Source organism: Ceratotherium simum, chromosome 25 (genome assembly GCF_057802395.1).
Source record: "Ceratotherium simum simum isolate JZ-2026a chromosome 25, ASM5780239v1, whole genome shotgun sequence".
In the NCBI taxonomy this organism is placed as follows: domain Eukaryota; kingdom Metazoa; phylum Chordata; class Mammalia; order Perissodactyla; family Rhinocerotidae; genus Ceratotherium; species Ceratotherium simum.
In genome coordinates this window covers 1030069-1045528 of record NC_141924.1, presented here as the reverse complement: position 1 = coordinate 1045528, position 15460 = coordinate 1030069, and the positions used below count along the sequence as shown (strand labels likewise).

The 15460-nt window shown below is 52.3% G+C and overlaps 1 protein-coding gene across 10 annotated transcripts in view; it reads right to left on the bottom strand.

Moving 5' to 3' along the window:
* Positions 1-6868, bottom strand: part of BRD1 (bromodomain containing 1) — a 52149-nt gene extending 45281 nt beyond the window's left edge. For 2 of the 10 annotated variants that reach the window (XR_015556323.1, XM_087448726.1), the window contains exon 1: positions 1878-3740. Coding sequence is in view for 9 of the 10 variants with exons in the window: in XM_087448726.1 (XP_087304852.1) it covers positions 1878-3244 (1367 nt within the window). In the remaining variant the exon portion in view is untranslated. Of the gene's footprint in view, positions 1-1877; positions 3741-4829; positions 6205-6600 lie in introns of those variants that run through there. The other 8 variants (XM_087448721.1, XM_087448725.1, XM_004437995.3 and 5 more) reach the window with 6 other exon arrangements.
* Between the last annotated feature and the right edge of the window lie 8592 nt (positions 6869-15460).

Genomic DNA, 15460 nt, shown 5'->3' with positions numbered 1-15460 from the left:
CTGAAAATTTTAGGGCTCTTGATACAAATCCTACGTTTTTTGACTTACTGGAAGAAATCCAAGTGAAACTTTTTTTTGAAGAAGAGTGGCCCTGCACTAACACCTGCTGCCAATCTTCCTTTTTTTTTTTTTTTTTTAATCTTTTTTCTCCGCAAAGCCCCAGTAGGTAGGTGTATGTCACAGTTGTCGAGTTGTAGCTCTTCTATGTGGGACTCCGCCTCAGCAAGACTTGATAAGCAGTGAGTGGGTCCGCGCCCAGGATCTGAACCAGCGAACCCCGGGCTGCCAAAGCAGAATGCTCGAACTTAACCATTACACCACCGGGCCGGCCCAAGTCAAAGTGTCTTTTAAAAGGCAGGTTGACTGATTTCGAAGAGACACCTTGGTTTTGATAGCGGTTTTCTCTGGATGAGAGAGATTATGAGCACTTATTCACTGATTCTGTAATAAGTATGTACTGCTCTGTAAAAAGAAAAAAGATTTCATTTCGGGAAAAAAGCTACACTTCTAATTCTTAACACAAAGTAAGTAAGTGCTTGCTCCCCTCGGGATAAAACCAGTATTCTAAGTGGCAGATCCCACTACGTCTTACAACCTAACTAGTGAGCTTGACGAAATTCGTGACACATGAAAACCAAACTATATCATTTAATTACAACGTGTTGGTAGGCATGAATTATTTTATATCAGAGACATATAGAAAAACAATACAAAAAGCTAATATTCAATATGTTGAAGATAACTTTTACTCTTTAATAATACATATATTCTAAAAGTTTGTCATCCACTCAATTTCAAGAAAAATACAATTTTATTTATATGTGACTCACTTCCAAATAAAAAGATAGTCCAGGTAACAACACACATCACATAAACTGCTCTCAGGAGTAGACGTTCATTTGCATCTTTACTTCATCATCTCGGTGCTTTACTTCCTTAAACAAACTGTTTTAAAGCCCCATGCCCTATTATAAAGCGTGTTACTTCCTCAAAGCTCAAGGAAGTGTTCAAGTGGGGTGTCTGCTTTCCGGTACTCACATGGCACTCACAGGCTCTGGTGTGAAACTCATCAAGTCACTTACCTCATATTCTGAACGAGAGCGTTTTTAAAGATAACAGAACAAAAGGACCAAGTCAGTAACAAGAGGAGCAGGCAGAGGAGGAAGCAAGCTCAGGAACAGGAGCAGACACAGCTGGATGAGGACCAGCCCCAGGACATAGGCAAGAGCAAGACGGCTTGCCCGCAGCAGGCGCCAGCAGAGCCCCACGCCCCACCAGTGCGGACCGCCCTAGGTCAAAGAGCCTTGTAATGACCAGGCAATGCTCGCACCACGAAGGAAACGGTCAGGAAAACCAGAGAGGCTGTCACACGACAGGAAGGAGGTCAGTGGCTCCCTCCGTGCGGCTCTCGTAGGCCCCACTCTGATCTCCACTCCAGTGTCTGTCTTACTCAGCCATGCTGCTTCACTTTCCAACAAATTCTCTCAAAAGTCCTACCAGGTTCCCAAATTTTGGTGGGGGAACAGGGAGAGGAATAGCATTTTATTGTGTCAAAGACAGTGACAACACCTGGAGTGCTATGGGGCCCCCGACTCTGGTTACTGCAGTCAGCATAGCCGCAATCACCCTGAGGGTGCCTGGCTTACCCAGTAGGCCTGTTTGCATTAAGGAAACCATACATCCTTCCAGGTCTCAGACTCAAGTCTTTTGCAACATGCGTGCTCCCACAACATAGTGAATGAACGCAGCCGAGTTTTAGAGGACCGTTAGGGAGCTACGTAAACAGCACGATGATCCTCTAACACAGCCCTGCTGTGCCCTTCCCTGGTGTCCTTCATTCTAAGCTCACCCTCGACCCCATGCTTGCATGCACTTACCTCTGTTGGGGAATATACGGAGCACACACAGGTGGCAGCACCGCACAGGGCTCGCTCAGTGTCTTCTTAGCCTTTTTTGCTTTCTTCCTGACCTTGGAAGTGGACCTGACTGTTTTGACTGAGCTCTCTTTTCGACAGACACCATTTTTCATTTCGACATCCCCGTAAATGTTCAGAGGTCTCCGGATGCAGCCCGGGGGCGTGTGGACGTCACAGTAAGCGGTCTTTCTGACAGAGAAGGTCGTGGCACCACCAGTGAGTTCTTTCACAGGCTCCATTTTCATGTAGAGGCCGGCCTTTTGGGCACATGTCACGTGGAACGCTGTGTAGCAGTTTGCCTTGTGGCACTGGATACAGGCGCCCACACCCTTCTGCTTACAGAGGTAGCATGTCAGTTTCCACCGGGCTGGAGGGATGTTCCTCACGCCATCGATGGGCTCGATGAACACCGTGTTGGCAAAGCCAACCTCTGGGATCCACAGGGCACATACCACATGGCCCCAACGGTCATCGTCTGTCTTTTTAAAGGCACCTCCCTTGTTTGGGCACAGCACACAGTCAGCAGGCCGGGCCCGAGACTGCAGGCAGTGTCGGCAGAGCCACTGGCCCTCAGGGATGTAGGGTACCCCATAGCATTCCTGGTGCACAGCCAGGTTGCACATGTCGCAGAAGAGAATCACGTTGCTGTTCTGGCACTCACCATCCATGCAGATGCAGCACACAGCATCCTCGTCGATTAAGGACTGCTGCTCCCCCTGCTTCTGGTTCTCACAGTACGACTCCTTCTCGAAGCGGTCCATCAGGAACTCAAACACACTCTGCGACACGGCTGAGACACAATCGCCCTTCCGCTTCTCGTTGACAATCTCCAGCCAGGCGTAGTCCTCCTCATCCATGTCATACTCCACCTCGTTGTCCAACTCCTCAGCTGACTTCTCAATGAACTTGTAGTACACAGGGGGCCTCCTGGGGGCGGAGGGAGGGCTGTACTCCACAATCCGCACCTTGGGCTCAGGAAGCGCACTGGCTGAGGCTGGCATGCCATGGGCACTGGGGAGGGCTTCATTTTTCTTTTTCACTCTGTTGTTTTTGTGACGCTTAGTTCTTAAGCACACAGGGGGCCTCTCACTATTTTCTTTATTGCTGTTGCATTCGCTCATTTCTTGAGCAGTGAGGTCATCTTCTAATATGATCTCCAGGGGATCAAAAATACTGATCCTATGCAAGCGCCCCTCAATCTCTATCTCAACCATCCTCTGGGCTTGTGCGTAGGTCAGGGTCTCCCGCGTTGGGGAGTGTTTAGTACTGCACGGGGAGGAAGGGTGCCTCGCTGCAGCGCCTCGATGACATCGTCCTTTCCTCCTCATTTGGTACTGACTCCCTAAAATAGAGGCAGAGGTAAAATTAACTCCACACAGAAGACACAAGACGAGAAAATCATCAAGTATGCTTGGGTAGAGCTAACTAACCAACTTACACTAAATCAAAACGAAACTCCAGGCTAACGTTTCTGAGGTTTCCAAAATCACTCATCCCAGGACTCACGATCATATTTCAACAACCTTCAACAGCCCATCCCCACCAGGCCACCCCTCCCCAGGGACTCCTGGGACCAAAGAGGGCAGGCAGTGAGGAGTGGCCCTCAAGAGACACGTGCAGTGAACAAGTCCCTCTAGGATGCTCTGTGATTACCACTGCTCACCAGTCACCTTCTTAGACCAAGCCAACAGGTCATCAAGATGACTGCACCATCCCTCACAAGGGTCCTAGCCCTGAGCACACGGAAGCCCACACACAGGGCTGGACTCCAGCAGGCACAGAGGTTGTGACCGCAAGGCAAGCGTGCTGAGCAGCTCCCTGCTCCTGACCAATGCTGCCCCTAACCCGCTATTCCCCTCCCCTGCTGCTGCCCAGGAGACTGCCCCTGGAGCATGCCCCTGGAGCCCCAGTGCATTGGTCCTGGCAGCACCCCTACAAGGGACCAGAAGCCTCAGCAATCTAATCATGGCCTATGTGTCCTCTCCATGAACACATCTTCCACGCCTATGTTAAGGCACAAGGCCACTAGCCACATCAGGACCTAAGAGGGGAGTGCCTAACTCAGCTTCTGCAGGGCCTCAGCAGTGACCACCACAGAAACCCTCCATGGGCCAGGCAGCCTGCCCCTTCCCCTCAGGGGCACTTCTCAGCTCTTGGGTGACCACAACGCCAGGCCATGCCCTCCTCCTTCTCAAGTACACCCAGAAACATGCAACAGGCCACAGACAGCATCTCTGCTCTCGCTCCATAGCGAGGGCCACCCTCAAGAACCCCACACTGCCTGCAGAGCCTCCCACTATGGGGTTGCCAGCACTAGCTCAGGAGCCTGAAATCTTGGCCACAGAGATTTATGAGAATTTGCTCTTTTCTGACCTCCACTGTCTCAATGGCACTGACCGAGTCTACTTCCACAGCTGCCCTTTTGTGAAGACTCCTGACTCTGGACCACCACCTGCCAAGCAGGTGTCACCTTAGGAAATGATGACGGAGACCTCTCACATACCTCCCTCCAAATGACCACATTTTACTGACAGGAAGCAAAGTCATTTTTAAGAAACTGGCTTACAAACAAATGTCCGAGTTGGAGCCCAAGGCTCACTGCTGCATGTGGCCCGCCAGGTGGAGAAGCCTGGCAACGGGGCGTCCATGGGAGCCTGAATCACAGCCTCACAGAGACCTAGCTGGTCTTCAGGAAAAGCCCTCAGATAGCAGGCTTCGCTTTGTAAAGGAAATCCCTAAAAGAAATCCCAGCAGACCCTAAAAGTACTTTTTAAGACAGGCCCTTCAGATTGTGGTTTTTTTTTTTTTTTTTTTTTGTCAAATAGAAAATCTACTTTTTATGTTGAAACTTGACAGGAATTCCCTATAAAGAGGAGCACGGAAAACACCATGGTTAGCGAAACCCCAACTCACCTGCATCTCAGGGGCTTTCAGGTGCCCGCTCAGCCCTGGATTCCTGAGCCAGTAGTCAGAAAGCCACCACCCAGCCGGCCCTGGACCTGCAATCCCTTCTGAAGGGAGCTGGGTACAGCCCCCAGGGTGTCAGCACCACCGCCTGCAGGGAGGGGACCCTAATGCACCCAAGGACAGCTTCACGTGTCATTACCGAGGTGGAGCAGAAGCAACAGCTGGTTCCTCACCAGATTAAAACCAAACACGTAATTTTCTCCTCTCCAGCAAAGTGCCAAGTAGCTCTAACTACAACCAGCCCTTCACAACCCACACTCTCCCAGCGGGCACTGAAGCTCTCTTTCTGACCACTTTCCAGGAGAAGAACTTCACCTAACACTTGCTGGTCACGTCAGCTCTGTAATTTGAAAACGGAGCTGTGATGGGAAAGAAGGTCTTTAGCAGGACTGCCCAGCACAGAGTGATGGACCACCTCATCTGCCTCAGCATTTCCCTACACCCGCAGGTTCTGTATTTGGCCCTCTGGCTCCATCCACACTTGGCACTTCCGAAGACCAGGGACAAGCATTTCCACAGGGAGGGGATCAGAAAGGACAGTCAGCAAGCCTCTCCAGAAATAATTCTGTTAAATACATCCTGAAAAGCCATGAGGGCCACCAGAGGGGAAGACTGCACACTGATGATCAGCTCACGTTCTCAAATCAGTTCACTTCCTGGCCGGCTGTGGACAAGACACTTAAACCCTCGGAGCCTCTGCTATGGTACCGTGCACACCTCACCAGCGGGTGAAGAGGAGGGAGGTAACGACCGCGCTCAGAGCGGCGCCCGGCAGGGCAGGTGCTGGGCCAACCCCACCCACCTCCTGCAGACCGTATTTTACCTGAGGACCGGGCAGGGGTGACCTTTGTAGGGTGATGGGAGGCTTCCGACGGGGGTGGTGGTTTCCTGGGCGTATATACATTTGCCAACACTCAACTGTGCACTAACAGTAGTTGGATTTTCTGTAAACTACACCTCGATAAAGTTACTTCTTTAAAAAGGGCCCAGGAAAGCCGAAGGGCAAGTCCACTTCAGGGTGTTTCGCTGCAAACACGCCCGGAAGCGGGCGGGACGATCCCGGCGCTATGCGCCCGCCCCTGGGGTCCTCTGTCCACCCAACTGCCGACGCCGCGGGGGCTGCCCGGCTCTCGTCAGGACCCCTTCCGAGTGCGGCCCTGTTAACAGGGAGTTTCCTGTCGTGGCCACGCCACCCGAGCGCCTCTGTTACATAATGCCGCCGCGCCGGCACAATGACCGCGCCGTCCCGGGCCTCCGCCGAGCCCCCACGGCGGCCAGGCCGGCCCTCAGCCGCCGGCGCCCGGGCGGGGACCAGCGCCGGGGACCAGCCCGGACGGCCCGACGCCAGGCGGCCCGACAGCCCGGCCTCCTCGGCTTCCCGGTCCCGCCTCCCGGCCTCCCCGCCCGGCCGCCCCGAGCCCCGGCCGCCCCGGCTGCCCCGTCCCGCCTCCCCGACAGCCCGGCCGCCCTCGCGGCCCCACACCCCCGCGGCCCGCCCGGCCTGCCCAGACTCCCCGCCCGCCCGCCGCCCGCCGCCCGCCCGCCGCCGACACCCGGCCTCCTCCGTCGCCCGCCCGCCCGCGGACAATGCGCCCGCCGCCGCGGCCGCCAAACATGGCGTCGGCACCACCACCCGAGAGGCCGGCGGGCGGCGGCGGGGCCCCGCGAGGCGGCGGCGGCGGCGACGGCGACCCCGGCCCGGCCCCCGCCCACTCACCTTCGGGGCCGCGGCCGCGGAGCCCGGCGGGCGGGCGCGGGGGCCGGCGCGGCCGAGGCGGCGCTAATGGCGCCCAGGCTCCTCCGCCAACGGCCGCGCAGGCCCGGCCCGCCGCTCTGGGCGCGGGCTCCTGTCGGCGGCGGCCCGGCCCGGCTCGGCGGCCGCGGGCTCTCGGGCGGCGACTCGCGCGGCGGGCGGGCGGGCAGGCGGCGGGCGGGCGCGGGGCCTGGCGGGGAGGCCCGGCGCGAAACCCGGCCGGCGGGCGGCGGAGTGGGCGCGGGGCACGGGGCGCGGGGCTGGCGCGGACGCCCGGGCCGGCTCGCTCGCTCGCTCCCCAGCGAAGCAAACAATGCGGCGAGCGCTCCGCCCGGCGCGCTGCGTGCGAGACGCGCCCCGCCCGCCGCCGCCATGACGCGCGGGCCGCCGCCGGCCGGGGGGAGGGCGAGGCCTGAGGGGGCGACCGGACTGGGGGGCTCAGGGGCGACCCGAGGGGCGACCGCACTGGGGGGCTCAGGGGCGACCCGAGGGGCGACCGCACTGGGGGGCGCAGGGGCGACCCGAGGGGCGACCGCACTGGGGGGCTCAGGGGCGACCCGAGGGGCGACCGCTCTGGGGGGCTCAGGGGGACCCGAGGGGCGACCGCACTTGGGGGGCTCAGGGGACCTGAGAGGCGACCAGACTTGGGGGCTGAGGGGGACCTGGGGGCGACCAGACTAGGGGGCTGAGAGGGACCTGAGGGGTGACCGGACTGTGGCGCTGAGGGGGACCTGAGAGGGTGACTGGAGTAAGGGGCTCAGGGGACCTGAGAGTGTGACTGGACTGGGGGACAGAGGGGGCCTGAGGGAGCAACTGGACTGGGGAGCTAAGGGGGACTTGAGGTGACAACCAGACTGGGGGACTGGAAGGGACCTGAGGGGGTGCCGTGCAGGGGAGGGGCAGACCTGAAGGGGTGACAGGACTGGGCGTGGGGGCGGGGCCCCTGAGGGGCGACTGAACACTGGAGCTGGGAGGGACTTGAGGAGGTGACTGGATTAGGGGGCTGTGGAGAGAACTTGAGGGGCGACAGGACTGGGGCTAAGGGGGGGCCTAGGGGGTGCGGTAGTGGTGGGGTCGGGGCCCCTGAGGGGCGACTGAACACTGGAGCTGGGAGGGACTTGAGGCAATGGGACTAGGGGGCTGGGGGGGACCTGAGGGGAGGGGAACAGGAGCAACCAGATGCTGTGGCCGGAGAGGCCTGAGGAGGAGCTGGAGTCAGGGGATGGGTGGTGACCAGATGAAGTGGGACCCACCCGAGAAGGCACTGAATTCATGGGGGGGCCTGAGGGGCACTGGATTCGGGGGAGTGATATGAGGGGGCACCTGACGGGGTGCCAGACGGGTGGGGGTCTGGGAGTGGGGCAGACCTGGGGGGGAACTGGATGGGGAACAGCCCGAGTGGACACCAGACAGGGGCAGGTGTCTGGGTGGGGGGGCAGGGGGCCAGAACTGAGAGTGTACAGGGCAGAAGGTGTGCCTGAGGGGAGGCTGGCAGGGAGGGCACATAATGGATGGGGGGGCTGGAGAAGAAGTAGAGGAACAGTGGACAGGAACAGGCCAGGCAGGGTGTTGGGGGAGCACTAGGCTGGGAGGAAAGGGAACCCCCAGCGATGGAATGAGGAAAACCAGAGGGGGACAGGCTGGGCCAGTTAGGAGGTTGGAGGGAACCTGAGGGGCACGGGACTGGGAGAAGGGGACCTGAGAGGAGGTCAGGTGGGGCAAGGGGGTCACTGGACAGGGGCTGGTGGTGGAGGAGAGGAAGAGGGGCACTGCTAGGGGATGGGGGGAGCATTGGGGAGTGTGGAGACTGTAGGAGGTGCCTCCAGTGTAGGGGTGTGGGGGCTAGGAGGAGGAATCAGGCAGCCAGGGTCTGAGGGGTAGGCTTCAGCTCTGCCTTTCCTCTTTCAAGTTACAAGCCTAGTATGGGGGTAATTAGGTACCTGAACACCCTCCCTAGGATCAAGGTAAAACAGAAAGGGTCCCCTGAGCAATAGTTCAGGGACCTGAGTCTTACTCCCTCTAGTTGCTTTCACTTTGGCCTTTGTTTAAAATTCAGTGGTTTGGGGCCGGCCCGGTGGCACAAGCGGTTAAGTGCGCGTGCTCCGCTGCGGCGGCCCGGGGTTCGCTGGTTCGGATCCCGGGCGCGCACCGACGCACTGCTTGGCAAGCCATGCTGTGGCGGCATCCCATATAAAGTGGAGGAAGATGGGCACAGATGTTAGCCCAGGGCCGTCTTCCTCAGCAAAAAAAGAGGAGGATTGGCGGATGTTAGCACAGGGCTGATCTCCTCACAAAAAAAAAAAAAAAAAAATTCAGTGGTTTTATGACAGTTTTCATTCAGAGATTAAATCCCAAAGTGTTTTGAGAGGAAGGAGAAGCCTAGATGGTTCCTTGGTTTCTTTCGAGGATTTGTGGTTAGTGCAGTGGCTATGAAGGAGCCCCTAACTGTGTGGGGAGCCCAGCCCCAGGGGAAAGGAGCTGGCAGCTGGCCCCCAGCCTGTGGCAGCAGGGGAAGCCCCTCAGGAAGAAAACGGGCACCCCCCCAGGGCAGAGACTGGGTCTTTCTGAGCCAATAAGACCTTCCTCCACATGGGCGGGCAGGGCAGGGTCCACTGCTTAGGACCCTTCACCAAATGCCTTACTGGGAGTGAACTGGCCTTGTCCACCCAAGTGTCCTACATAGGGGCTGGAGCACCACGGGCCTTTTGCTGACCAGTACTTGTGCCCCACTGCACCCAGTGTACCGGTTGGGACGTGAAGGCTTGGAGAGTGGGTTAGGACTGCAGCCAAGGTCACCCAGTGGTCAGTCCTGAGCAAGGTTCCACCTCGAAGCTAGTGCCCCCTTCAGACACATCCTTGTGTCAAGGTGGGGCAGGCCCAGCACTGGGGCCCCGACCACATCTGCACCAGACCCAGGGGCTGCAAGTGCCCCCTCCGCTCTTATCTGCTTATCTGAGTCCCAATGTGCCTGAGCAGCCAACAGTGGAGGGCAAGCAAGCGGGGCCTGCACCTTTCTCTCCAACACCTCGGGCAAAGCCGGGTGCAAACCAACAAGCTGGAGGATCTCCCACAACACAGAGCAAAAGTAAGAGACAATCTCATGAAAGAGAAGATGAAAGACACAAAACCCTTTTCCACAGAAAAGGAGAGAGACAAGGAGAATGGCCTCTCAAATGATGGAAGTGATGCCCGGGAGGAGTGAAGGAAAAAGACCCACACATAGGCATGTCAGAGTGACATTGTGGAATTCCAAGGATAAAGAGACTACCTCAAAGCCTTCAGAGAAGAAGGATCTTCTTTAATCAGACTGAACCTGATTGTCATTTGGCAAAGGAGCGATTGTCAAAATTCTAAGAGAACGGAACCTAGAATTCCATACACAGGGAAACTAGCGTTCAAGTGAGGCAGCAAAATAAAGGTATCTTCACAGCCTATAAACATCCAAGTTTATCACACACAGTCTCTAAAAAGTTACTAAAAGATATACTGTAGCAAAATGAAAAGTGAATTCAAGAGTGAGACATGAATGCCAGCAAAGAAACCAGTTTGGACTGTTAAAAGAAAATCAAATAACAACTTGACAGAAAATCCCAGGTGAACTCAACATGGCATATGGCAAGGGGAGGGGGAAGCAGGAAGTAAAAGCATGCTAAAGTTCTTGTATTGTTAGAAGATCTGATTTTTTTTTTTTTTGGTGAGGAAGATTGGCCCTGAGCTAACACCTATGCCAGTCTTCCTCTATTTTGTATGTGGGATGATGCCACAGCGTGGCTTGACCATCGGTGTGTAGGTCCGCCCCTGGGATCCGAACCCAGGAACCCAGGGCCTCGGAAGCAGAGTGCTCAAACTTAACCACTATGCCACCAGGTTGCCCCCTTGTTAGAGGATTTTAGAATTGATAGAAAAATGTTAAAATATCAAAGTTTCCACTAGAAAAATGGAAATAGAATTTACAACTTTCAAAACAGCTGGGGAAAACTGAAATGAAAAATTGTGCCAACAAAAAGCAGGAAAGAGAAAAAGGTAAATGCATGATAAATAAGGACCATAACGTGAGATGACAGGAATAAATTCAAATGTTTGAGTAATCAGAGACATGATTGAATTAAATTCATCTATTACAAAGAGACTCAGATTGGAATATAAATATCAAAAACTGCGAGAAATACACCTAAAAGAGTCACAGAGAAATTGAAAATAAAAGGGATGGAAAGTGTGTATCATACAACTTTTGTTCCTGAAAAGACCATAAGGAGAATGAAGAATGAAAAAGTAAAAACCAGAAGATATGATTAGTCTCCAGAATACATAAAGAACCCTTTCAAATCCAATAGAAAAAGACAAGCCAATAGAATGATGGGCAAAATAGATAATTATGTTCCTTGCAAAGAAGAACATGGAAGGGGCCGATAACCTCACTAGTAATTGGAAGTGCAAACTAAAACCACACCTAATGAGCACAAACGTTGAAGTCTGACAATACCTGGTGATGGCAAGAAGGTGGGTCAACTGAAACACTCATACCCTATTGGCTGGAATGTCAAGTGGTGCAATTATCTTGGTAAATAATATGGCATTACCCAATGAAACTGGACATGTGTATCAGTTATCTATTGCTACATAACAAACCACCCCTGAAACTTCATAGCTCAAAACAACAATCATTCCTTTTGCTCGCAGATCTGCTATTTGGGCAAGATTCAGTGGATACAGCTGGTCTACTCCATGCTGCACTAGCTGGGGCATCTCCACTGAAGGCTGGAGGGGCCATGTCCAAGATGGTGCACTCATGTGGCTGGTGGGCTGGTTCAGGCTGTAGGCTGAGGGCCTTGGGGACTTCCCTGTGAGATGGTGGCCAGGTTCCAAGAGCAAGAGTCCCAAGAGAATCAGGGAGGACCTATATCACTTTTCATATTGTAGCCTCAGAAGTCACATAGCATCTACACAAGCCTCTCCAGATTCGAGAGATGGGAGGACACCGACCCCTACTTCCTGTGAAGAGAAGTTTCAAAGTCACATTTTAAGACGAGCGTGTGGTGTAGGAGAAGTTGTTGTGGCCACTTTGGGAAACTGCAAGCTGCCACAATATGCATACCCACTCCCAGCTCTAGGCAAGCCAATATACATTCCTAGGTACATTCCACGCCTAGATGTATGCCAGAGAAACCTGCACTTCTTCTTCAGGGGGCATGTTCATGAATGTTCAAAGCAGCACTGTTTTGTTGTTGTTTTTGAGGAAGATTGGCCCTGCACTAACATCTGTTGCCTATCTTCCTCTTTTCTCTTTTTTCTCCCCAAAGCCCCAGTACATAGTTGTATATCATAATTGTAGAGTTGTAACTCTTCTATATGGGACACCACCTCAGCATGGCTTGATGAGCAGTGAGTAGGTCTGCACCCAGGATCCGAACTGGTGAACCCCAGGCCACCAAAGCAGAACACGCAAACTTAACCGCTACGCCACTGGGCCAGCTCCAGCAACACTGTTTTTAATAGCAAAAATACTGGGAAAAAAAACTAAAGTGTCTATGGACAATAAAATGAATAAAGTGAGGTACGTCCATACAATGGAATAGCACACAGCTACTAAAATAAATGAATTGCACCACTTAGCCTCATGGCTGAATCTCAGACACATAATGCTGAATGGGAGAAACAACTCACAGAAGACTGTAATATAAAGCGTGATTCCATTTACACTCAGCAGAGAGAGCCAGGAAATATATGTGTAAGTATGCACACACACTCCTATACTTTTTTCAGTATCTATTAACAAACCTTGAGTTCATACTGATAGCTCCAATTCCAATCCAACAGAGTTCATTCTACTCCTCCCCCTTTCTATATAACTCTTTTTCAACAGTGAGAAGCCTCTATGCATTCACCTCATCATAACTCAGTCCTCACTGTGTGTCAGGGCTATATCAGCCAGAAACTTGGCCCTAGACACATAACCACCACCCCCTCCATTAGATGTACCAGCCAAAAGCTCAGCTCTGTAAACATCACTGCCCCCTCCCACTCTGCACCTCCACCTCCACACCATTAGATCTGTGCTGAAAGCTCTGACCCAAAAAAGGGCAAGGAGAAGGGCACTGGTGTTATTTTTTAATGTTCTATTGCAGAAGATAGAAGAAGTCTGGCAGAAGTAAGATAAAATCCTTTTTCTTTCTTCTTGATCTATCTCGAACCTTTAATTTAGTAGACTGTGTTTTCACAAACAAATAAAACATTCTTCAAATGATATTTTCTCACTTCAGAATTCAGGAAAAATAGTTTTTACTGAATCTTCACTTTTAATAGAAATCTAGTTATTTGCATAGTTTCAATAGAAATCAGTCCTCCTTTTTACCAGGATAGACAAATTGATTGTGCAACCAAGGCCTTATATGGGTGTCATATTTCAGAATACATCTCATGTGATTCAGTATGACCCACCCACCTTAGGTACAAGGGTTGTAGCATCTGTGTTGAACCAGTGCCCACACAGCCCTCAAACCCACACTGGTCAGGTACCTGTATTACGGTATATCAGATCTCAGTCTTACAAGTAGTAAGGAAGACAAGAACTGTGGCAGACACCACAGTCCTCGAGAAGATAGAAACTTACGTACATGGACAGGTACTGCAGGAAAACAGAGGAAGATCAGTTTGGTTTGGTTTCCTAACCTAGAAATAGAAGAGCAAATAAGAGAAATTTAAATCTCAGGCATAAAAGAGGCTCATTCCTACATTCCTTATGATGACATCTCCAGACAGAAGTTGATTTTCTGGCCTTGGTCGTTGGGTAATGCCATACGGCTTAGATGCACCGGCCCAACAAGGAGGCTTGTGCATGTTAATTACCACTTCTTACAGCACCTGTGTAGATGAATCAGGTCTAAACACAAGATCAGCTTTCTGTGGTCAAGAATAACCTTTGGAGATTATTCATCATCATAAGGGGGGGACTAATAAAAGTTTTCTGAAACTTATGAATAGGCAAAAGGATGGCAGTGGGTCCTTTCCATGGAAGGCCAAGTATTGTCTAGCAGGCCTGCTGAGAGATTTTGGGCTTCTCTAGGGTGGGCAACTGTTTAATTTTCTATTTACTATTTTTTTTTATAATTTTATTTATTTATTTTTCCCCCAAAGCCCCAGTAGATAGTTGTATGTCATAGCTGCACATCCTTCTAGTTGCTGTATGTGGGACGCGGCCTCAGCATGGCCGGAGAAGCGGTGCATCGGTGCGCACCCAGGATCCGAACCCGGGCCGCCAGCAGCGGAGCGCACACACTTAACTGCTAAGCCACGGGGCCGGCCCTCTATTTACTATTGATTATGATTTTTTGGCCTGCCCTGGTGGTCTAGTGGTTAAGATTTGGTGCTTTCACTGCCCTGGCCCGGGTTTGTTTCCTGGTCAGGGAACCATAGCACTCGTCTGTTGGTTGTCATATTGTGGCGGCTGCATGTTGTTGTGATGCTGAAAGCCATGCCACCAGGATCTCAAATACCAGCAGGGTCACCCATGGTGGACAGGTGTCAGTGGAGCTTCCAGACTAAGACAGACTAGGAAGAAGGACTGGCTATACACTTGCAAAAAAATTTGCCATGAAAACCCTATGAATGGTGCACAAAAAACAGGCAGGGTTCCACTCTGCTGTACACAGGGTCACTAGGAGTCAGAATCCACTTGACAACACTAACAACAATGATTTTTTACAACTCAGTAAAGGTAGACTTTAACTTGTAGAAAATGGATGACTAGAATGATTCTTGTCTGATAGCAATGCAAATGAATTTTGCCCAGTAGTAAATGATAGAAATTATTTCTGTCTGGTAGAAAAGATTAGTTAGAGAAGGTTGCAGTTTTATGGCCCTGTAGAACATCAACCAGTTTTCAAGCTATGTTAGCAAGCTTACTCAAGCAAGCATTTTCTCAGCCACTACAAATACTTACCTCTCTCTCCAATCTTTTGAACCGGCCTCACCGTCATGCTAGTTTCCTCATTAATGATTTAAATAAGTCTCTGACACATCCTCATTTTAGAGCTGTAGAGTCATATTTTTAACTTTTTGAGAATTATGCTTTGCCAGCTCCCATATCTAGCTGCCTCCTCAGTATCCCCTCTGGGATGTCTAATAACCATCTCAAACTTAACATGTCTGGTACTCAGCTTCTGGCCTTCATCTTCATCTAATCCAGCAGCAAATCCTGTTGGCTCCCCCTTCAAAATGTGTCCAGAACCAGCCCCATGTCACCACCTCCTCTGTTACTACCCCAGGGCCAGTCACGATCATCTCTCATCCGAATTTTCTCAACATCCTGACTAGTCTCTCTGCTTCACCCTTGCACCTCTATATTTTTTCTCTACACAGCAGCCCAAGTGATACTGCCATACCTGTGTTTAGAACCTCCCAGTGGGGCTGGCCCAGTGGTGTAGCGGTTAAGTTCACATGCTCTGCTTCAGCAGCCTGGGGTTCCCAGGTTCCGATCCCAGGTGCAGACCGATGCACTGCTTGTCAAGCCACGCTGTGGCAGTGTCCCATATAAAAAGTAGAGGAAGATGGGCAGGGATGTTAGCCCAGGGCCAATCTTCCTCAGCAAAAAGAGGAGGATTGGCAATGGGTGTTAGCTCGGGGCTAATCTTCCTCACAAAAAAAGAACCTCCCAGTGGCTCCCCGTCTCTCTCCGAATAAAAGCTAAAGGTCTCAACAACCAAAAAATAACCAGATTAAAAAATGGGCAAAGGACTTGAGTAGACACTTCTCCAAAGAAGACATACAAATGGTCAATAAGCACATGAAAAGATGCTTGACATCATTAGCCATCAGGTAAATGCTA